This window comes from Cantharellus anzutake (genome assembly GCF_015039405.1).
Source record: "Cantharellus anzutake strain C23 chromosome Unknown EI90scaffold_14, whole genome shotgun sequence".
Lineage (NCBI taxonomy): Eukaryota > Fungi > Basidiomycota > Agaricomycetes > Cantharellales > Hydnaceae > Cantharellus > Cantharellus anzutake.
In genome coordinates, this window is record NW_024066964.1 from 950974 (window position 1) to 973590 (window position 22617).

The window sequence follows — 22617 nt, forward strand, 5'->3', positions numbered from 1 at the left end:
AATCAGGAGTCCCTGATGGCTGGTACTTGGCCTTCAGGAGCTCCCGCAGGCACTTGCTGTGCTAGTTAGTTGTCGTCCTGATCCAGGAGTCATTTCAGCTTGGCGTTTGAAGCTCACAATGAGGGTCCCGTTATACCATGTGAAGATGTGGACAAGATGGAGTACGGTGAAGATTTCCACGCAGTTTGCTGTATTGTGGAGGATGGTCTTCGGGATGTCATCAGAAAATCTTCATGGAAACCAACAAAGTAGGAACTTGGTGATTTTTCCCTGGCTTGCCTGTCAATCCGGGTTCGCGATATCTGCCAGCAGACATCGCGTGGTCGCACCCTACGGTCTGCGTTTCAGGCTTGCGTAGTATCACTGATACATCTATCAGGAATCCTTCGGCAAGTCTATGCGGTGGATTCAGCTGGAATCCTCCGAGATGTATCGCTTAGTGTTCACCGCAATTCTTATGGTGGATGGGGTGAATGATGTATCTTCCATGTTGCAGATATTCTGGATTAGCGAGGATGGCGTCCGCGCGATATTGGAACCAATCAGCTCAATCATAAATCTTTCCATGGAAAATGCAAAGGAGACCACCTTCTATCATGCAACGGCAAAAGAATTCATGAAGGGCATCCAACTGGTAATGAGAAAGACAGTATTTTTCACCGATAACGTGAATGACCACTCCTTCGACATTTCGATGATTGTTGTGAGCAGAACGTGTTTAGGATATCCACTGATCCCATTTCTTTAGGAGAAGAAGGAAAATGGGAGGAATTTATGGCGGAAAAGGAGGATTATCACAGCCGATGTTATTTACTACTTATTTGACCATGTACTAGCTTAAACCCTTCACAACTTTTTTCACAAGAGTCCAATACGAGTTTGATTCCTTCACTACGCGAAATTATGTGTTAACATTCGCGCAACTTGCACTGCTACAGGCATGTGAGTTGGGGTCAATGTATATTTCCTTTCAATTTACTTCGATTTACATAAAGTTTCCTTGCCGGTTAAAGCAGGGATTTCGTATCCGCTGAGAGAAATTCCATCATCCCTTGATGAAGCCATAGTAGCAACTGAAGTGAAAAGCTGAGCAACTGAATCGAAGAGTTGAGCAATGATCCGAGTGTATAGATGTGACCCTTAGGCTGAGAGGTTTCCAGATATGGCAATCCCCTGCTCAGCGGCTCCAGCTCGCGATAGACCGAGGTATGCTACTTTTACTGATGATTTTTCTCAACGCACGTCTTGCGTATTTATATGTACAGCGAATGTAAGCGCGCGCACGCAAGCGCGAAAAGATTTCCCACGACAATCCAGAACATTCCGGAAGGTTCCGGTGACTCATAGATAATGATAGATTCCAACAGCTACGATTGCCGAACAGCGAGGATGTTTATAGCGCGTAGCAAGTCTACGCAGTTGGGTTGGGCTGAGCATTCCCGTTTCCCATTCCCAGATTACCTCACCAAATGGCATGGCCAGTGATGGGTATGTCCCACTTCAAATCCATCGCTGTGGGTGCCTTTTCCGGGATAGTACTCCAGGCTGCGTGCGTAGTCGATGACATTGACAATTGTCTTTGTGGATAATAACATCTTCGCTCCTTCATCTCCCGGCGCCCACGCAAATGAACTTCACGTTCTTCCCCTTCCTGCAATAGACTCCTCGGTGTAATTACCATCCAGACTTTTCTCTATTACGAAAGGTTTTCCAAGGACCATATCTCTCAGAAGACCGTCATCGGATTCTTATGGTGGGTGCTGGCCAGTCGAGTAGTTTACATTTGAATGATGGTTGGGTAACTGCGCACTCCACTTTCAGGCTCGTGCAGATGTTTCAAGTGTGAGCCAAAAGCCGCGTCAGATACATTTGTCAATGACTTGCTGTTTGTCTAGGATAACTTCGCTTTACGTGTACATATGGATTGTTGAACATGCTGGGGAGCCGGTTTTAATAAAATGGTAGGCCCTCCCGTAGACTCATCGCACTGGGTGTGACTTTGTCCCACGACAGGTTTGATACTTTCTACCAGTTATCTATGGTAGGGTCATTATTTCACTCAACCCCGGTCCGAGGTACACCGGAGGTTATGTACCTTTTCATAATTCGCTCCACTAGGTTATTTGCTCTGCCATCGTTCAATTTTTTTTCGTCCTAAGACTCTATCGACGTAAGTCCCTCCGGTAGTCCTTGATTTTGACATCCATCTGAATCGTGTCCAGTCAGTGGATCGATCTGGCTACCGATATCGCTTGTATGTCATCACCGTTCATCCTACAGACATTTCCTTTCTTACGGGATCCTTATGGACAGATTTTGCTAACTCTGGCGCAATTTGGTGAGCGGATCCGAGTGATAATGTTTTTTTCGAGCGTCTGATTATCTCGACCTAGGGACCGGTGTTGGTGAGGTGCAAAATTGTGGGATTAAATCACTTCTGAAATTCTCTGCACTCCGCGCGTGCTGCATACAGTGCTCTTTATTCAGGCGTAAGAGGATCCATCCATCTAAACCAGCGATTTTCTACTGATAGGCTCTTGTCATCTCACCTGACAGAAATGTTACTCACGGTCTCGAAAGCGTACTCTTTTCCAAACACCCACTCACTATATCGTGGCTAACACTAGAGGTATGCGTTCCCATTGACCAGGATATTTCGCTTACATTCCTTCAAAGGCAGTGGCTGATCTCGTGATTGCCTTCGCTATGTCATATTTCCTCCAGAAGCGTCGCACAGGATTTCGGCGGTAAGTGATTGATCTGACTCGTAGACCTAAATGAATGTATTTCTGCCTAAAGGATGGATACAGTGTTACGGAAGTTAACAGCATATGCCATCAGCACCGGCCTGCTGACTGGGTATGATTTTGTGTTGTCGTTACTGAACTAGGTTAAGCTTCCTCTGTTTCCCCAACTTAGCATTCTGGCGCTGGCTACCATGTTTTCTGTATGTTTATTTTTTTCAACTTTTCTGATGTGTAATCCTGACGGCCTTTCTCGGGGCAGGTTGCGTTCCACAGCCCCCAATTTATCCCCATGATTTTCGTCTTTGTGAGTAAAACCTGTCTTTCAATGCAGATGCTTGGCCTTAGTAATACTCCCTAGGTGCTCGGAGGCGTCTATACTACATCCCTCTTAGCAAAGTGCGTATACTGTCACGAAGCAATGCACATAACTGTCTTCAAAGCAAAGTCTCGTATACTGACTTCCCTCTCCTTCACACCAGTTTACATTCGCGCTCGAAACTCTTGAGCGACCCAGGAAAGAACGGGATTTCAATAGAGTTGTCCCACCTTCCTTGCAAGGTAAGAGCAGTGCATCCGTAGCCTACTCCCCCATGACTTGTTCATCAGATACCCAATAATACAATTGCCGTCACTCAGCACGTAGAAGGGGACCATTTGGACGAAGGCACACGTGAGGTCTTTGGTGTCGCCAGCCGAAATTTAGGTGGGACGATCGAGTAATTTGAATCCAAATCTCGGTGTGTCAGCAAGTGCGGCGAGACCCTGTGTGCCCAGTATCTTTATTGAAAAATTGGTAATGTAAAGATAGAACTAGTACATGCATGAGCTCGATGGAGCAATGTCCCATCTAATAGATGATGGGTCTCAGCGGGGAGTGACCTTGGTTGTTCGCATACAGAAACGTAATGCACCGGAAGCGGGATGTGGGCGCAGAGCCAAAGTCCAGGCTGGGGGAACATCCCAATGCTGCAATATAGCAAATCGGAGTGGGCATTGTAGGGTGGTCGTGTTTCGGTTATCATGCAATGCCAAGCAAGATTTTGGCCTGGTCATAACTGGAGTGCGAAGTGTGGACATAGAAACCAAGGTTAAAAACAAATGAGCATGAAGATCAAGAGCACCGCAAAAAGCGAGGGTTCGTCCATATCGATGAAGGGGTCAGAAACCAGGAGGTCGTTTTATTTTTTGATGCTTTTTTTGGAGATCCGGTGGGTGATGACGAATGAGAGACGGGAACCGAAGGCAACTAGTTGGCAAGCGTGCTGGTAGGCCCAGAGAAAAGGCTCATGTGTCCCATAGAAAACAACTACAGTAGCCTGAAGAATGCTCCATTGGATGGAGTATACTGGTCGTGGGCTATATGGATACGTCGCCCGAGGCAAGTTAAGGAGACCCGTGAGAAAAGGGTGAGTACCGTTGGGCGATGTTTGTTTGTTCCGGAAGAAACTGTACCTACTACCCAGGATCCAACTCACAGGGGCTACATAGGATCGGTGGCTATAGCTCAGGTGCGAGATCACGTACTTCTTGTGGAATTTTTTGGTTATCGACGTACGCCATGACGAGTTGAGGCCGGCAGATTGTGTTACCTATATATCTTGCTACCAAGCTTGTGCTCTATTCAGAGCACTTGCTTATAAAGCAGAAATTTTGACGTTTGCGTCTTTGTTCAGTTCACGTACAACGGAACTGAGGTGAGATAGCATCTCAGATTGACTCATTTATCACGCTAGGTACCCATATTCAATCACATTTAGTTCACGTAGAACTGAGCATATTACGCTAGTTTTATAATACTTCTTATCTTGTGTAAATGTACCAACTCTCCCAGCGATTCAATGACCTGGGTCATTCTGAAAGCCTTCGGCACTGTCCTGCCCACCTACTATTTTTTGTGGTGGCCTTGGTCTCGGGGACGCGCAAAGAGACGCGTCTCTGGTGTGTCTGGCTATTCCTATTCCAATCTGTGCTTCAAATTGGATCTCGGCGGCTACAGTCTTGCCTTGTGGCGCAAGCGGACGCTATTCCTCGGTGTAGAGAAACACCACTCTTGCACCAAGCGGTCTAAGGGACAGCGAGATCGTTCCTGTTGGGAGCGTGTTTCCTTTCATGCGGAACCTCCTTGTTTTGGTGTCAATATTCCAATTTGTTAGCCTCCTTCTCACATCCCTCCTTCACACCATGTGCGCAGCCAAGTTTGGCAGTCGAGCCGTATCACCTTTTATTCGGTATGGTTTCTGCATTAGAAGTTCCGACGCTGTCGTCCCCGTGACTCCTGATGGCCTGACCGCTGCTTCTTGGGGTGCGCAGGTTGGCCTAGGGAACGGAGTGACACCTGCCTCTGTCCAGAGCATCCGTCTTCGCATATTCACTGTTGCCAGCACTGTCCCTCCAGGGGAATCAGCATTTCGGTCATGGCAATTCACGATCTGAGCGAACTAAGTGGGCTAATTCGTTGCCCCTTTCTCCTTAATGACTCCGACGCTGGGATGATTCGTTCCCATCACTTCATTCCGTGGATTTCTGGCTTGTCAGACGTGGGAGTGGAACGTTCGGCAGGGCACAATGGTTGAGACGAAAGAGGACCTCGTTTGGGACGTTCCCTTTTTCGCTCATACCGGTATTAGTATTGAGCTACGTACTCAGTCATTCTAGCTCTTCGTGTTGTTTGCCCTTGAACTCATACCGTTATTCAGTTTGTTTTACATATTGGAGCTCAAGAATGCTTTCGGCTGGCCAACTAGGTGGGCAACCATCGCGGTACCTATCATGCGCATAGGATACCGCCTCCGCCCGAGTAACAACTCTGTTTACGTTTCATCCATAGAGTTTCTAGAGACGGCCATTACAGAGGTATCACCTCTGCGCATTAGACCTGCTAGTGCTGAACTCCGAGTCGACTGTGGAAGTGCTATTGGATTCTAAACGTTTGGATTTACGTGCCCAGCACCAAATTTAAATACCTTCAACGGCTGTTAGCATTGCCGTCTACAGCTGAGTGAGGGTTCGGCATTACATGCATGCATCACGACACAGTCGGTGAGAAAGATCTTTATGCGAGTGCGCAATGTCATCTTTGAACTCGGTCCACTTCATCTCTACCAAGTAGCTTAGACCGTTACGCCGTTGATCGAAGGCATTTGATCGAAGGCATTCCACAAGTCAGTTGAATTGCGAATGTCAAGAAGCCAATTCATTACTTGCCGCGCGGCCAACGTTATCTTACCTGTTATGTCCACAATGCAGTTTACACATATATCTTGTGAGAGTTCTTGAGCGCTTTGCTGCCAAACGCTCACTTCAACCCACCGCTGCACTTAGCACCATGCGCAGAAATCGTAATTCCCACTGGCATCGCGCTTCAAAGCCTTCGAACAATCCGCCGCAGGCCTCCATCTCTGGGCCCTCTGTTCCCCACTCCCAGATCCCTCCCGATCCGTCGCCGCCGCTATCTTCACTCATTACCGAAATGAGAATTGACGGTCCGCGTGCGATGCCCCCAACACACTACATCCAGAACAACAGCACAAGCGTCCGCACGCATCAAGAACCTGCAGATATCGGAACATCAGTCCCTGTGGGATCCGCATCTCGTAGCTCTAGTGATCTAAAGAAAACAATCGTCACCAGCACCAAACTCCTGCTCCAAGCCGCAGCCACTGCTCTCAAGTTCACCCCATCAAAAATCTTGACCAGATCCCCAACACGCTTCTTGCTTGTATCAGTATCTATGAAGTCAGCAAACCGTCTTGATGATCTTGGTTGTGATCGCCTCACGCCTGATATAGTCTTAGTGTGTTCGCTAATGATCTGCGTTAATCCCCCAGGAACACAAAGATGCGCCACTGGCAAGTATCCTATCATTCGTATTCTAACCCATGGCGTAAAATTGGATCCCAGTGGCAGCTACATTCTTACCACACGACGCCAATGGTCGCCATTTCTCAGTATTATTCTTTCGCCCAGCGGCCCGACCTGATTATCAAGCGTCTTCCTGTTGCAGGAGCGTGTTCTTATTGGTGTTGTCTTGTCGTTCCAATTCATCTCACACCATTGCCACACCTGTTTGGAAGCTCAGCCGGTCTTGATACCAACCTATTCAGCATGGTTTCTATATCCGAAGTCCAGACACTGTCGTCCTTTTGGCTGACGATGACGCCACTTGGGGCGGTCTGGAAGCGGAATGGTCTCCGCCTCTGTCCGGAGCATCATATTGAGCGTCACCAACACTGTCCCTTCAGCGGAAACAGCACTTCAACAACCCATGACCCGAGTGAACCGGATGAGGATGAATATTTCCTTTGACTTGTTCTCCTTCATCATGATGACTACGCTGGGGTGGTTCGTTCTCATCATTTCATTCCTTGGGTTTTTGCAGGTCAGGCGATGGGAGTGGAACATTCAGCGAAGCACAATGGTTGACATGCCTGAGGACCTCCAAGCGTTGGAGACCCTCGATCACACGATTGGGATGCGTGCGTAGCCTAAGCCACATGAGCACCAGCGAGACGTTGAGGTGAGTCTCCCCGAGTCCGATACCGGCACTCGACTCTAGTCGGAAGTGCCTAAAATGGCCCATTCGATGACATTTCTAGGACACGATCATATGAATTACGGCTTGACGTGCATCCAGTGACATCGTCTCAACACTCATCATCTATGATTCGAGTTGTAGTCATACGCATCGTACTAGCCCGATGCACTTGTAAATGTATACTGGCAAGTTTCTTGGATCCTTCCTTCAGTGCTGTATTCCCAGCCTTTCCCCGCCTCCTTCATCCCAGTCGTTACTCGTTCGGGCGGCCGGGCGTGCCCATATCTCAATAGCGTGGCTAGGGAGCATATTGGGAAGGGGATTAGGTGGATGTCAATTATACGTATCAAATCTTAGGTGATGTAACCGATGGATTCCTTCAGCAGCTCGAATGTGCGTGCGCGCGTCATAAGCTTAGTCAACAACGTTGCTTTGAATATTTATTCGAGAGATCACACTATTTTATTTGATCTAGCTTAGGCCTTAGTAGTCTTGGCGCTTCGTCTTCCTGTACTATGCGGAACGCCGGAGCCCCGTCACCACCAACAATGGTATTCTATACATTACGTTAAAGGAATAGTACATGACACACAAGGCTTCAAAGACTGTCCACAATTTCACACAGCGGTGCAGCGCAAAGGCATCGAGTGTATAGCCAAGGAAGTAAATGGGTGCACTGATAAATGCTAAACAACCCGACTAATATCGATGACAATTGGGGTCTTTGACTTGCCCTGGACCAGAAGTCGAGTTCCATCCCTGCTGGACTGAGGGCGGTATGACTCCAAACTACATTCTGGCACTCGGTGACCGTACCATGCTAGCAAAGAAGTAACCGGCTCATATTCCTCTGGAAGCTCAAGTATTTGTCTGCCATTAAACATCACCGATCGGGACCAGATGTGTGGGTTTTCCCTTGTTGCAGAGGAAGTGGACTCGGCCTCCCATACTCGGTGGCTGCTTGGTGAGAGGTCATAAAACGGGCGCTTGATCCAGGACTCATCTTCAGAGTCACACCCTGCATCCTCAGAACGATGTTCATAAGCTGTATCGTCTTCCACCAATAAAGAAGTGGCTTGAGTGAATATAGGATTTGGAACGAGATGGAAGTGAGTTGGAGGGACGTTGGGATTGATAATCCAAAAAAAGGGGTTGGTCACACGATAAGATGCAATAAGCTCGTATGATTGTGTCGACCATGTGAAAGCGCTGAACCCGTCAAACGCGCCGACATATCGTGCACCTGGAGAGAACCCAAGCGTCCGTCGGTGAGGCCTAGATAAGGGGGTTGCATTGCGGTATTGGGTGGATGGGGAGGACGGGAATGGGACAGACAGGTCCGAAGGAGAGGTGAGGAGCCGGATGAAAGGATACTCAGAGACAGCTATGAGTGTCATGTTATCGCACCAAGGGTTGTCGAAATTTCGTGGTGCTCGTATGATAAATAATCCATTATCTGAGATGGCGGTTTCAGCAGGATAGAGACCAGAAGGAAGATTGCCAAGCTTCACTGGGGCGATGCCATGGCTGAGAACTGTGACGTTCCCATCAATATCCTCAGTAGCAACCCTGTGGCTACCGTATACAAATTCAATCCAGTTAGGGAGATTGGCTGGATTATGCTGCAATTGGCAGATCGGACGCTGATGGTCAATATCGACGACTTCGATGACACCGCTGCCAAACCCAAGTACAACGTAGCGACCATCGAGGGAGAGTGCAGCACAGGTCACAACGCCATTGCGAATATCAGGTTGGTAGAATTCAGCTTTGTAGCTGATCTCCTGTCCCCATTGGCGAACCCTTTCAGTCAACTTTGCGTGCATGACTTCTTGAGCCCTGCACGAATCTTCGTTTAATGGGATCGTGTCATCAGACTTTCCATGAATAGAGAAAACCCGGACACCAGAGAGATGGCCATATTGTTTGTAAACAGAGGGTGGGGCGAAAGGGAGAATCGATCGATAGAACCTCCATGGATGGTCCTCGGCATGCTGAGTTACCTGATGTAAATCTCTCAGAAGCTGGATTGAATCGTGATTCCATCGAAGATGACACCACATCAATTAGAAATGCATCGGACAGATAGTTTATACTCACGTTAAATTGAAGTAATTGTTCAGGAAATATCTCTCCATGCCATGTCTCCTCCATGTGGGATTGCAAGTGCGCGAATATTAACACATAATTTCGTGTAATGAAGGAATTAAACTCGTTTTGCAATTCATTGGACTCTTGTGAAAAAAGTTGCAAAGGGTCCAAGTGGTCGGCTAAGTGGTAAATAACGTAGTCGAAGCGGCTGCGATAATCCTTCTTTTTCACCATAAATTCCTCCCATTTCCCTTCTTCTCCTAAGGAACGCGGATCCGTGGGTATCCCAAACACGTTCTGCTCACAACAATTGTTGAAATATCGAAGGAGCGGCAATCCAAGGAGATACCCATTCACGTCATCGATGAAAAACACTTTGTCTTTCTCATCACCGATTGGTTTCCCGGTTATGAATTCTCTTGCCGTTGCGTGATAGAAGGTGATATCCTCTGCATTGTCCAAGGGAAGATTTATGATTGAGCTGATTGGTTCCAACGTCGCACGGATCTCATCCTCGCTAAACCCAAACATCTGCGACATGGAAGACACATCCCTCAGCCCATACGTCGTAAGAATTGCGGTGACTACTAAGCGATACATCTTGGATATATCTGGGGGAATTCCAGCTGAATCCACCACATAGGCTTGCCGAAGGATTCGCAAGTATTCCTGATTGAGGTCGGTGGGTGTACCAGTGACACTACGCAAGCCCTGAAACGCCGACTGTAGAGTACGACCACGCCGTGTCCGCTGGCAAACATCGCGAACTCGGATTGATGCCATAACAGGCAACCCACGGCAAGCCCAGGCAAAATCATTAAGTTCCCACTCTGTTGGTTTCCATGAAGATTTTCTGATGACATCCCGAAGACCATCCTCCACAATACAACAAATTGTGTGGAAATCTTCATCGTACTCTATCTTATCCACATCTTCACATGGTATAACAAGACCCTCGTGTTGAGCTTCAAACCAAGCTGAAATGACTCCTGGCTCAGGACGACAGCTAACTAGCACAGAAAATGCCTGCGGAAGCTCCTGAAGACCAAGTACCAGCCCCATCAAGGACTCAAGGGTCTCCTGATTGCCGCACTCATCGAGACCATCCAAAACGATGACGAAACGATCCGTACCCGAAGGGAATATGTCCTTCAGGTTACGTATAGGCTCAATCACCAGAGTCTTGATTTGTTTTTCTAGAGGTAATTCCTGAAACAAGGCCAAATCCGGTTTCCGAAGTTGTCTGACGAGCGACAATTTGAAGTCCTCGTTGAGGGATGCAAGTTGGCAGGCAAGGGTAGAGGGAAACTGTTCAATAGAATCCAAGCCCGATCCTCTCCGGTTCTTGTCCCAGAAATATGACGCTGCCAGTGCGCCCTGCTGCTCTAGAGTGGATGCGATACTCATGGAGATCGCGGTCTTCCCTGTCCCAGGGGACCCCCGTAGCCAAACAAATCGGTTCTCAGGTTTCTTCAGGTGCTCGAGTATGGATTCTTGAATCTTGAGTCGTGTGCCCGGTAGGCACTCTGATTTGCTTTTTACGTAAATATGCTCGGCCGGGGCTCGCTTGAGTCTCGATATCTCGGCTAGGAGCATTAGTAAATAGGCAATTCACAGGTTTGTACACAGACACGTACATTGAACCGATGCGTGCTCGGTGCGAAGTAGAATTAAAGTCAATGATCTCAGCTGTGGCGAACATGACAAATTAGAATTTGACCATTCAAAAAATGTCGGGCACGCAAACCTCGAATCGACGGATAGCATCATTGAGGCAGTTCTTCATATTGGTTATTTGCTGTGTTATATTAGACGTTTGAATGGTCTTCTCGACGATGTTTTTTTCTTGAACTAATTTAATGTCTTCTACTTGTATTTGCAATGCCCTACGAAGAGAATAAGTGAATGTGAGCAAAAGGGAAGAATGAGATGCGTACACGTGGAATTCCTCCACTAAGGTTTCAAGCTCCGGAGGAATCTTTCCAGTCCAAGTCTGGAGGGGCTCAAACACCGACTTGCCCGCCTGCTGGATCACTTCGCACAACTGTTTGAGATCCTGGGTGTTGCCGCTAACATTCTACATGCATGCAACCAGATCAGACTCGTACCCAGTCGTCGTCGCTCCGTGGACGCGCACTGCGCACACGCAATTTCAAGTTGGGTTTATATTAAAAGTCACAGTCACCTTTACATGATGCATGAGTAGTCATCTTTTGTATTGAACCCTTAAAGTCACATGTGCCGGAAATAGAGTTAAACCCGATCACCTACTCCGAAAACCAGCGCGCGACACTTCGCTCCAACGACTGGCACAAAAGTTGGGTGGCGGTGTTTTTCGGCAGCATCCGGGACTGAATTGTTGAGTCCACACAACTTGTGCGCAACAGATTAGGTTGTAGTCCGGTGCATTTTTAGTGTCAACTCACATAAGATTTGTGCCCGACCCACCCCAAAGGGTATGAAGGGCTGCGGAGTCAGTAACCTGAGCATGCAGAGAATCTAAGCCTTATATATTACTTTGAGAGCATTACTGTGTTGGTGCGAGTTAGTGCAGATGGTATAGCGTTCGCTGAGGCTATGCACTTTTTTTGCTTGCTTGGGTTCGACTCCCACTTGGTAACCTCCTTTTTTTCATGCATCACCCCTTTCATACATGCGACAAATTTCCGTATACATCACCAAGAAGTGAGGAATGAATGAAAAAAGGAAGTTACCAAATGGGAGTCGAACCCGAGCAAGCAAAAAAAGTGCATAGCCTCTGCGAACGCTATACCATCTGCACTAACTCGCACCAACACAGTAATGCTCTCAAAGTAATATATAAGGCTTAGATTCTCTGCATGCTCAGGTTACTGACTCCGCAGCCCTTCATACCCTTTGGGGTGGGTCGGGCACAAATCTTATGTGAGTTGACACTAAAAATGCACCGGACTACAACCTAATCTGTTGCGCACAAGTTGTGTGGACTCAACAATTCAGTCCCGGATGCTGCCGAAAAACACCGCCACCCAACTTTTGTGCCAGTCGTTGGAGCGAAGTGTCGCGCGCTGGTTTTCGGAGTAGGTGATCGGGTTTAACTCTATTTCCGGCACATGTGACTTTAAGGGTTCAATACAAAAGATGACTACTCATGCATCATGTAAAGGTGACTGTGACTTTTAATATAAACCCAACTTGAAATTGCGTGTGCGCAGTGCGCGTCCACGGAGCGACGACGACTGGGTACGAGTCTGCAACCAGATATAAAAGACGACCACCATCGAGATCTTCAAGATTCTCGAACCTCATAGATTTGAATCCCTGTCAAAAGGGCGTTTGGGATCTGATCAAGATTTGGGATAGGGAGGAGCCTGAGAGCAGTGGCCGCGGTTCGGAGGAGGGCTTTAGTGCTCCCAATGATCATCTTCTTCGGATCTCCATCGGATCTGCGAGGTGCCGCCGGGCCCGATGGAGCAGCTGGAACTGACGACCTGGCATCTGAAGCCTCTCCCTCTGCGCTAGGAATTACTCGTGACGAATCAGTAGTCGCTTCGGTGGGAAGGGGAGACAGCGATGGCCATGGGTCGTTCGTGGATGTCTGGGCGGGTGTAGTCAACATAGGATGATCGAGATCGACATTGGTTGATTGGTTGAGACGATTGGGATCGGGGCTAGGGCTTTTCTTCAATCGCCCAAAGATCCTGTCTCGAAAAGACGTCGATTGCTTCGTGACATCATCCCCTGAGGCACCAGTAGAAGGCGAAAGAATAGGCGCTGTAGTAGCAAGGATACCAGGATGTGATCCTGCAGAATCACCATGGTGATCTCTGTGAGCCGATACGTCGCTTGCAGTCGCGGAAACAGTGATCCGGATGCTGGAAGCAGGAGAGATGGAAGTCCGCGGCTGATCATCAAGAGGCTCAGAAGGGCGTTGCGACCTAGTAAACTGAGAGAGAAATCTGGGGGCTGAGGGCCTTTCGGACATCGTGTGAGTGTAGCTAGGAGACGTTCGGCGGCAGAACTGCTCACATGATGTACTGTACAGTGGACATAACAGGTAGGACAACGTTGAAGCCGAAAAAAGCCGTCAGTAAGGAAATTGTTCATATTTTTCCTTGCTTCAAGTTAGGAACTTGCATAACGGCCGCGGATTCGACGCGCGCACGTGCGGGCCCGCTAATTGCCCATCAATACTGCGCGATGGCGGAAATGGTACCGTCCTGGCAGACTGTGGATCTTCGGTAGAGATGGGGTGGACCAAGTCCGGCGTTGTAAACTCACAAAGGCCTCCATACAGTTCCAAAGCATTTTCCTCGCTGACGGTACAGTCATACGAACGAAGCAACCTTGGGCGCAAGAACGATCAGTTGATAAAAAGTGGACCCAGGCACTACTGAGAAGCATGAGCAACTCGTTTCAGTCCAAGACGCTTAACAGTACCAATGATGGTGCAATTGCATCCATCTCCCCTATCCCATGCAAGGACCCGGGACCGAACCGTGAACCGGCCGAACCAAAACCGAACCACAAAACCATTGAAGGATTGTAGCCAACCACGTTGGATATTGCGCATAAGTACATGCATAAAGTAGAGATCAGGGTCGGACGCATTTAGGGATGGTTGAAAAAAAAATTGGAAAGGAAATTTAACTACACACACTCGAAGTGTCGGACACCAACCTAATTCCATGGACCAAAGGTTACATCTTTCCAGATAGAACGTTCAAATGGTTCCGAACCGAACCGAACCGGGACGGAACCGAAATGCAATTCGGTTTCGGTTCATTACGTCACTGGTTCGGTTCCGGTTTGCCGGAACCGATTCCGGTTCCGCTTCTCAAAAAGAACCGAATCTAGGACCTGAAACGTCATCGTGCCCACCCGACTTCCGTGATCTGTTGAAGTTTCTTGTTCCTTGGTACGCTGTGGACGGTCCATTGAGTCCGTTGGACTATATTTCTAATTGCGCACGGACATTTCCTTGAAGGATTGCCCGATGCTTCCGTTTTTGGAGTCCATGCTGATGGACGCAGTCGTGGAACTTTATTACGCGTCAGTATACTGTGTCTCTTGATCACAACTTCACCATTAATCAAGGGTCTGGCCAACTGTTTCACAATCCACCTTGCTTTCCCTGTAATTTTAGATCGTGCAAGACTTAGACTTCTCAGCGAGCGATGGGCTTTAAAAGCCACGACAAAATTTCTCTCTCTCTCTCTCTCTCCTCAGTTCACGTATCCAGAACTGAGCGGTTACACGACGTTAGTTCATAATTTCAATATGATCAAGTCAGCCACGCCGCAATCTTCGAAACTTCGTCGCGTCCCACCGACCTCTGTGATCAAGTCAACCACACCGCAATCTCTGAAACGTCTAACATACTTCGTCATCTGTCCCGACAGCCTTGCCTTAGGTCCAATGTCTCAGGGTGTCAGAATTGTCAGGGATCTCCGTGATAAAATTTATGAGAAGCACAAGCTGCTGCGTGACGAGTACAATGTCGGCGCGCTTGTCTTGTACAAGGTAAGTGGGTAGGCCCTCCAGTCTGAAGAATGCTGTGCTGATCCAAAGAAGCCTGATAATTTGACGATAAGGGGCGATGGAAAGCTTATTGATAGAGCAACGGGTAGTATAACTACGAAGGATCCTCTTGATGGTCCTGATGATGAAGCAAACGACATTTTTGGACAAGACTCCAGGCCCATGTGGTAGTCAAAGTGCAGCGTAGTGAGTCATATCGTTTCGTCTGTTCAGCTCAGCTAATCCTTCCAATTTTTGCTGTAGTCCTTAAACAGACGGCCAATACAGATGCGCAATACTTCTTTGTTCACACATTGTTGACTTCTCAGTATGCTCCGCCTATCCAACAGTCTCTCTTATCACTGAGAAGGATCCACTTTACGGCGGCTTGGCCATCATCCGCAACCACCTCTGGGGAAATGAGGGTCGCTTGCGTGGACTCATTACTCGCTCCTCGATCCACGTACCCGACCTTGATGATCTCAATAACAAATCTCAAGAATCTAAGCCAGAGGACGTCACGATGGGTGACGCTACGGCGAAAACTGGAGCACTGTTCTACAACCTGATGGAGATCCCGAACGTGCCGTGGAATATATCCGAGGTGCTCGAAATGAGATTTTATGTGCGGAACGAATACAACGAGCTCGATGCATTCGTGGAGGAGCAGAGACAATCAGATATCGCTGGGTTCCATCGGCGCAGACCGATTTTGCTTAAAGGCAAGGCTGTCTATTCGACGCACTGTCTCCTGAATCGGCTCGCACAAGGAAAGCTCACCGTGCTCTCCAAGTCACCTTTGATACGTTTCGCCTTTCTCGAATCTGGTGTTTACATGATTCCAAATGATTCCTTCCTACATTGGCGGAATCCCGAGCTCTCCGTAGCTGAAGGAGCCGATTTGGATGGCCTTGTTCTCTCTCATCTTGCTTCGGCTGCGGAGGTCAACACTCTGCTGCAGCAGCGATGGAGGATCTTGGTAGCATCGTCGTCCGAGCCAGAAGAGGGGCAAGGAAAAACAGTCCGAACACGTTTTACATGAAAAGATGGAGCTGGCAAGAAGTGTGTGTATCCCAGTAAGCCGCCAGTTGTGTAGGTAGATGCCTAGTAGTGCTCATCTCTCCCAGCGGTTATGCGAAGGAGCAGAGGGTTGACGATGAAGCTTGGCATGTTGCGTTCATAAGGTATGGGGGTTCGGCGAGGCAGTTACTCGATCGTACGCAAGAGCAGGTAGATATCGACCTCGACTCGGCTATTATGGGATGCACTCCCATCTCCCTCTTCCAGCAAGCGGTGAACACGAAGCCAAGAAATATCACCACCATCTGGCAGAAGTCAATCCCTTCCAAGACGAGAATGGTCGTGTCTGTCGATTAAGACCAAGCACGCAGGTGATTTCCCTCTTTATTTTCAACAAGCTCATGAAAAACAAAGGATTGGAAGTGGTTGAAAGTTTGGCCCAGTACTTCTACGATTATATAAGGGAGCCCTCTACACCCTCCACAGCCGGTCTGATGTTCGAAACTGTCGGGCATTTTTACATCCTCAGAAAAACTAAAGCTGCCCTTCACGTACTAGGACTCGAAGACGGCAACAAAAAACTATTCCATTTGGAACACATCGACAATGAGAAGGTGGAGGCATTCTCCGGTTTTCCAGTGGATAAGGTCCCTTGTCTGGATGCTGCCAAGTACTACCGACCGGTTCCTGGGGACCTGCCTGGTATCGACTCGTTCGCTTTCGAAAGGGATGAGAACCACACCATCACCGGTGTTGTCATGTTTCAGTACATGATTTCTCCACGACACCCAGTCAAGGAACCTCACATTAACAGGCTTTGGGATGTGCTGCAGGAGCAACACAAGGGGGCGTGGCAATGGAAGATCGTATTTGTCATCCCGAAGAAATCATTCAGTGAACAAATGCTCGCGAAAGCCTTGGCAACAGTGTTGTCGCAATTTGTGCTGGAAATTGATGTGGTGGATATGTGGGAGACCTTGAAAGATAACGTTGATACGCACAATTTATGGGGCTTTCCCTGTTGACATGGTGTTGGGACACTGACATCTATCTCCGATGTGACACTCCGTAACACTCTAAACATTGTAATGTCAATAACTTTCGCTGGATTGCAGCACCCCTTAACTCCTCACCACCGTAGTTGACGAGGGAGGTAGAGTAGGACCTTACTTGTTGAGAAATCGTACTTAGTCGGACACTTTGACCAGTTGGCATGACTGCGGCATCAATTGCAGACTTCATCCAAAGGAGCATCGTCAGACTGGGTACGAGTCTGGAGCATCATCAGTACTGTGAAATAGAGCAACAGGCAGGTTGAGAGAATTTTTAGACTAGGTTGATTGTGACTCCGTGCAGTGACCATGAGCGTCGCACTATTCTTCAGTCAATGACCATGTCGGGAACGGGGGATCCCCGTTCTAACGTACATATTACAATGCCTTGTAATTGTGTAATTGTTCACGCCCATTGGAAGCAGGTGCCATTGACCTGAATTTGGGAACTGTCGTCTGAATTGAGAAGTTAACGGGTCCATCATAGCAAAGCATTTGCAGCCTCGATTGTCAGCCAGATCGTACTTTTAGCACTCAACGCCATTAATCTAACACCACGCACTATGACATCAACCATAGGCAGGTTACCAGCCTTTGTTAGCACAGACATCAACCAGTCGAAAGAAGTGAGCCATGCGTTCGTGGCATAATTTTCCCACACTCCCTGTATGTAATCAACACAACGCAACATCCCGATCGTACAACCCGGCCTCCTTGGCACTACTGTCCAGCCAAGTTTGGCAGTCGGGCCGTATCACCATTTATTCAATATGGTTTCTGTGTGAGAAGTCCCGACGCTGTCGTCCCCGTGGCTCCTGATAGCATGACCACTGCTTCTTGGGGTGCGTAGGCTGGCCTAGGGAGCGGAGTGACACCTGCTTCTGTCCGGAGCATCCTTCGCATATTCACTGTTACCAGCACTGTCCCTCCTGCCATGAGAATCAGCATATTCACGATCTAAGCGAACCAAACAAGGAGGCTATTTCGTTACCCCTCAATGACGATGACGCTGGGATGGGACTGGAACGTTCCGCATGGCACAATGGTTTCGAAGACGAAAGAGGACCTCGTGCGACATTCCCGAATACTGAAGACACTCAAGTATGCGTTTGGGACGTTCCCCTTTTCGCTCATAACCTGTATTACATAGTATTGAGCTACGTACTCGGTCATTCTTGTTGTTTGCCCTCGGACTCATAATTTCACTTAACCCAACGTTGTTCAGTCTGTTTTACATACCCGCATAGGATATCTCCTCCGCCCCGGGCAACAACTCTGTTTGAGTTTCACCCTGGAGTTTCTGGAGACGACCATTGCAGAGGTGTTGCCCCTTGGCATTAAACCCGCTAGTACTGAACTCCGAGATGTTTGTGGAAGTACTATTGGATCCTGAGCGCTTGGGCCTACTTGCCCAGCACCTAGTTTAAATACCTTCAACGGCTGTTAACATTGCTGTCTGCAGCTGCATTTAAGGCTCAGCTGAGGCACTGCTGAGTGAGGGTTCGGCATACATGTATGCATCACAGTCGGTGAGAAAGACCTTGACGCGAGCGCGCAATGTCATCTTTGAACTCAGACCACTGATCTATCTCTACCAAGTAGCTTAGACCTTTATTTCTGCACACATTGAATTGAAAATGTCAAGAAGCCAATTCATTGCGTGCCGCGTGGCCAACGTTGTCTTATCTTTCACGTACACAAAGACGCGCTGCAGTTTGCACATATATCTTGCAAGAGTTCTTGAGCGCCTTGCTACCAAACACTCCCTTCAACCCACCGCTGCAATTAGCGCCCTGCGCAGAAATCGTAATTCCCGCTCGCATCGCGCTCCAAAGCCTTCGGATGATCTGCCGCAGGCCTTCATCCCTGGGTCCTCTGTTCCCAACGCCCAGATCCCACCAGAGCTCCCGGTCCGTAAACACCCAGTAACCCTCCTCGGGGTCTGAAGCGGCAATCGTTCCGGCCAACGAAACACTACCTATCCCAATTACCCAATTACCAATTACCCAATTACCCAATTCTCCCTTCACCCCCGGACCCATCTTCAGATGATCCGTCGCTGCCGCTACCTCCACTCACTACCGGAATAGACCTTGGCAGTCCGCGTACGATGCCCCCCATACACTACATCCAGAACAACAGTGCAAGCGTCCGTACGCATCAAGAACCTGCCGAGATTGGAACACCCGTCCCCGCTCCTTCGTCAGTCCCGGCGAGATCCGCATCTCGTAGCCCTGGTGATCTAAAGAGAACAATCGTCGCGAGCACCAAACTCCTCCGAGCTGCACCCACTGCTCTCAAGTTCACCCCATCAAAAATCTCGACCAGATCCCCACACGCTTCTTGCTTATATCGGTATTCATGAGGTTAGCAAATCGTCCTGATGATCTTGGTTGTGATCGCCTCATGCACGCTGCATCCATGTAGGACGTCAAGGGCAATTCTGAGGATCCCAAGCGGTTGTGCGTCGTAATTCGGCAAGCGCAAGCCTCGGTGCTGGAGCCCCTTCAGAAGTGGACTTGGGGGGTCCCTCGTGAGCTTGACAGCCTAGTGCAAGAATCCCATCAGCTCGCCTTGGTACACTTGCTCATCCTCCCTTAGGGTTTTGGAGAAACAAATGGACATTAAAGCGGTCCGAGAAAAAAAAATTGTCAAGAGTACCATTCCAGCGCGAGAAATGCCCGACAAATAACCGGTATGAAAAGCTGTCTGAGTGATACGATTCGTCGATCCCAGGTCTGCATGCTTCAAGATTCCTTGGGTAATTATTAACCATACTCAACTTCAATTCTGCTTCGTATCGAGCGCGCATCGGTTCGATGTACGTGCCTCATACATACTTATAAATTGCCTAATCACTAATGCTCCTAGCCGAGATATTGAGACTCAAGCGGGCCCCGGCCGAGCACATTTACATGAAAACCAAAGCCGAGTGCGTACCAGGCACATGACTCAAGATTTCAAGAATCCCTACTCGAGTACCTGAAGAAACCTGAGAACTGATTTGTTTGGCTACGAGGGTCTCCTAGGACAGGGAAGATCGCGATCACTATGAGGTATCGCATCTTATGCTTGCTTGCCAACTTGCATCCTTCAACGAGGACTTCAAATTGTCGCTCGTCAGACACCTTCGGCAACGAGCTTTGGAGTCAGTTCAGGATTTCCGCCTGGGAAAACAAATTGAAGCTCTGATGACCGAGCCGATGTGTGACATATTCCCTTCAGGTAAGGATCGCTTCGTCATCGTTTTGGATGGTCTCGATGAATGCGGGAATCAGGAGAATCTTGAGTCCCTGATGGGACTGGTACTTGGCCTTCAGGAGCTCCCGCAGGCACTTGCTGTGCTAGTTAGTTGTCGTCCTGATCCAGGAGTCATTTCAGCTTGGCGCTTGAAAGCTCAAAATGAGGGTCCCGTCATACCATGTGAAGATGTGGACAAGATGGAGTACGGTGAAGATTTCCACGTTTGCTGTATTGTGGAGGATGGTCTTCGGGATGTCATCAGGAAATCTTCATGGAAACCAACAAAGTAGGAACTTAGTGATTTTTCCCTGGCTTGCCTGTCAATCCGGGTTCACGATGTCTGCCAGCAGACATCGGTGGCCGCACCCCTACGGTCGGCGTTTCAGGGCTTGCGTAGTGTCACTGATACATCTATCGACCTCAATCAGGAATCCTCCAAGATGTATCGCTTAGTGGTCACCGCAATTCTTATGGTGGATGGGGTGAGTGATGTGTCTTCCATGTCGCAGATATTCCGGATTAGCGAGGATGGCATCCGTGCGATATTAGGACCAATCAGCTCTATCATAAATCTTCCCTTGGAGAATGCAGGGGAGATCACCTTCTATCATGAAGAATTCATATATGCAATCCAACTGGCGATGAGAAAGACAGTAATTTTCATCCATGATGTTGAATGACCACTTGGACCCTTCACAACTTTTGTCACAAGAGTCCAATAATTGCAAAACGAGTTTGATTCCGAAATTATGTGTTTACATTCGCGCAGTGCACTACTACAGGGATGTGAGTTGGGGTCAATGTATATTTCCTCTCAAGTTACTTCGATTTGCAGAAATTTTCCTTGTCGGTTACTGTGAAGCAGGGATTTTGTATCCGCTGAGAGAAATTCCATCATCCTTTGATGAAGCCATAGTAGCAACTGAAGTGAAACTGAATCAAAAAGTTGAGCAAAGATCCGAGTGTATAGATATGACCCTTAGGCTGAGAGGTTTCCAATCACTACTCAGCGGCTCCAACTCGCGATCGACCGAAGAAACTTTTACTGATAATTTTTCTCAACGCACGTCTGTGCGTATTTCTATGTACAGGGAATGTATTGCGATGTGTAAAATAATTGACACTGTACGCAAGCGCGACTAAGGAAAGTAGTTATCTGGGGATTTCCCACGACAATCCAGAAACATTCCGAAAGGTTCCGGTGACTCATAGATAATGATAGATTCCAACAGCTACGATTTGCCGAACAGCGAGAATGTTTATAGCGCATAGCAAGTCTACGCAGTTGGGTTAGGCTGAGCATTCCCGTTTCCCATTCTCAGATCACCTCACCAAATGGCATGGCCCGTGATGGGTATGTCTCCGTCCAACTTCAAATCCCTCGCCGTGGGTGTCTTTTCCGGGATTGTACTCCAGGCTGCGTGCGTGGTCGATGGCATTGACAATTGTTTTCGTGGATAATGACATCTTAGCTCTTTTATCTTCCGGCGCTCACGCGAATGAACTTCACGTTCTTCCCCTTCCTGCAATACTTAGACTCCTCGGTGTAATCACCATTCAGACTTTTCTCTATTACGAAAGGTTTTCCAAGGACCATATCTCTCAGAAGGCCGTCATCGGATTCTTATGGTGGGTGCTGGCCAGTTGTAGCTTACATTTGAATGATGGTTGGGTAACTGCGCACACCACTTTCAGGCTCGTACAGATGTTTCAAGTGTGAGCCAAAAGCCGCGTCAGATACATTTGTCAATGACTTGCTGTTTGTCTAGGATAACTTCGCTTTACGTGTACATATGGATTGTTGAACATGCTGGGGAGCCGGTTTTAATAAAATGGTAGGCCCTCCCGTAGACTCATCGCACTGGGTGTGACTTTGTCCCACGACAGGTTTGATACTTTCTACCAGTTATCTATGGTAGGATCATTATTTCACTTAACCCCGGTCCGAGCCTAGTCGGTACACCGGAGGTTATGTACCTTTTCATAATTCGCTCCACTAGGTTATTTGCTCTGCCATCGTCCAATTTTTCTTCGTCTTGAGACTCTATCGACGTAAGTCCCCCCGGTAGTCCTTTCTCCCCAAGGATTTTGACATTCATCTGAATCGTGTCCAGTCAGTGGATCGATCTGGCTACCAATATCGCTTGTATGTCACCACCGTCCATCCTACAGACATTTCCTTTCTTACGGGATCCTTATTGACAGGTTTTCCTGACCCTGGCGCAATTTGGTGAGCGGATCCGAATGATAGTGTTTTTCGAGCGTCTGATTGTCTCGACCTAGGGACCGGTGTTGGTGAGATGCAAGATTGTGAGATTAAATCACTTCTGATATTCTCTGCACCCCGCGCGCACTGCATACAGTGCTCTTTATTCAGGCGTAAGAGGATTCTCCATCTAAAACCAGCGATTTTCTACTGATAGGCTCTTGT

At 48.2% G+C, this 22617-nt stretch overlaps 11 protein-coding genes across 11 annotated transcripts; 8 read left to right on the forward strand and 3 right to left on the reverse strand.

Moving 5' to 3' along the window:
- Positions 1-1278: 1278 nt before the first annotated feature.
- On the forward strand, positions 1279-3335 carry EI90DRAFT_377882 (uncharacterized protein). Its single transcript, XM_039067540.1, has 15 exons — positions 1279-1549; positions 1661-1753; positions 1822-1842; positions 1896-1961; positions 2014-2041; positions 2119-2170; positions 2223-2254; positions 2314-2338; positions 2394-2405; positions 2474-2489; positions 2557-2629; positions 2677-2747; positions 2800-2859; positions 2920-2947; positions 3007-3335. Exons 1-15 carry the CDS (start codon positions 1470-1472, stop codon positions 3103-3105), a joined length of 756 nt encoding a protein of 251 aa, XP_038918363.1. The 5' UTR covers positions 1279-1469; the 3' UTR covers positions 3106-3335.
- Positions 3336-4183: 848 nt separating this feature from the next.
- EI90DRAFT_3048966 (uncharacterized protein) lies at positions 4184-5013 on the forward strand. The gene is made up of 2 exons (XM_039059654.1): positions 4184-4480; positions 4534-5013. The coding sequence occupies exon 2, from the start codon at positions 4586-4588 to the stop codon at positions 4898-4900; it is 315 nt and encodes a 104-aa protein (XP_038918364.1). The 5' UTR covers positions 4184-4480; positions 4534-4585; the 3' UTR covers positions 4901-5013.
- Positions 5014-5634: 621 nt separating this feature from the next.
- EI90DRAFT_378593 (uncharacterized protein) lies at positions 5635-6828 on the forward strand. The gene is made up of 2 exons (XM_039067545.1): positions 5635-5786; positions 5854-6828. Exon 2 carries the CDS (start codon positions 6073-6075, stop codon positions 6724-6726), a length of 654 nt encoding a protein of 217 aa, XP_038918365.1. The 5' UTR covers positions 5635-5786; positions 5854-6072; the 3' UTR covers positions 6727-6828.
- Positions 6775-7333, forward strand: EI90DRAFT_378520 (uncharacterized protein). Its single transcript, XM_039067544.1, has one exon. It carries the CDS (start codon positions 6931-6933, stop codon positions 7228-7230), a length of 300 nt encoding a protein of 99 aa, XP_038918366.1. The 5' UTR covers positions 6775-6930; the 3' UTR covers positions 7231-7333.
- A 1860-nt stretch (positions 7334-9193) lies between these two features.
- Positions 9194-11565, reverse strand: EI90DRAFT_378724 (uncharacterized protein). The gene is made up of 5 exons (XM_039067546.1): positions 11310-11565; positions 11120-11258; positions 11010-11061; positions 9382-10958; positions 9194-9295 (listed from the first exon to the last, which is right to left on the reverse strand). Exons 2-5 carry the CDS (start codon positions 11156-11158, stop codon positions 9281-9283), a joined length of 1683 nt encoding a protein of 560 aa, XP_038918367.1. The 5' UTR covers positions 11159-11258; positions 11310-11565; the 3' UTR covers positions 9194-9280.
- Positions 11566-12457: 892 nt separating this feature from the next.
- Positions 12458-13572, reverse strand: EI90DRAFT_378080 (uncharacterized protein). The gene is made up of 2 exons (XM_039067543.1): positions 13381-13572; positions 12458-13325 (listed from the first exon to the last, which is right to left on the reverse strand). Exons 1-2 carry the CDS (start codon positions 13401-13403, stop codon positions 12641-12643), a joined length of 708 nt encoding a protein of 235 aa, XP_038918368.1. The 5' UTR covers positions 13404-13572; the 3' UTR covers positions 12458-12640.
- Positions 13573-15191: 1619 nt separating this feature from the next.
- On the forward strand, positions 15192-16049 carry EI90DRAFT_377929 (uncharacterized protein). Its single transcript, XM_039067541.1, has 2 exons — positions 15192-15947; positions 15999-16049. Exon 1 carries the CDS (start codon positions 15395-15397, stop codon positions 15911-15913), a length of 519 nt encoding a protein of 172 aa, XP_038918369.1. The 5' UTR covers positions 15192-15394; the 3' UTR covers positions 15914-15947; positions 15999-16049.
- On the forward strand, positions 15873-16991 carry EI90DRAFT_3048987 (uncharacterized protein). The gene is made up of 2 exons (XM_039059655.1): positions 15873-16233; positions 16306-16991. Exons 1-2 carry the CDS (start codon positions 16134-16136, stop codon positions 16914-16916), a joined length of 711 nt encoding a protein of 236 aa, XP_038918370.1. The 5' UTR covers positions 15873-16133; the 3' UTR covers positions 16917-16991.
- A 946-nt stretch (positions 16992-17937) lies between these two features.
- EI90DRAFT_3014776 (uncharacterized protein) lies at positions 17938-18985 on the reverse strand (the record flags this gene model as incomplete). Its single annotated transcript, XM_039056822.1, has 4 exons — positions 17938-18080; positions 18183-18361; positions 18455-18483; positions 18641-18985. 4 exons carry the CDS (start codon positions 18983-18985, stop codon positions 17938-17940), a joined length of 696 nt encoding a protein of 231 aa, XP_038918371.1.
- Positions 18986-19883: 898 nt separating this feature from the next.
- Positions 19884-20635, forward strand: EI90DRAFT_378042 (uncharacterized protein). The gene has a single exon (XM_039067542.1). It carries the CDS (start codon positions 20012-20014, stop codon positions 20474-20476), a length of 465 nt encoding a protein of 154 aa, XP_038918372.1. The 5' UTR covers positions 19884-20011; the 3' UTR covers positions 20477-20635.
- Positions 20636-21356: 721 nt separating this feature from the next.
- On the forward strand, positions 21357-22602 carry EI90DRAFT_379375 (uncharacterized protein). Its single transcript, XM_039067547.1, has 7 exons — positions 21357-21815; positions 21882-21902; positions 21956-22021; positions 22074-22101; positions 22187-22238; positions 22301-22332; positions 22392-22602. The coding sequence occupies exons 1-7, from the start codon at positions 21619-21621 to the stop codon at positions 22467-22469; spliced, it is 474 nt and encodes a 157-aa protein (XP_038918373.1). The 5' UTR covers positions 21357-21618; the 3' UTR covers positions 22470-22602.
- The last annotated feature ends 15 nt before the right edge of the window (positions 22603-22617 follow it).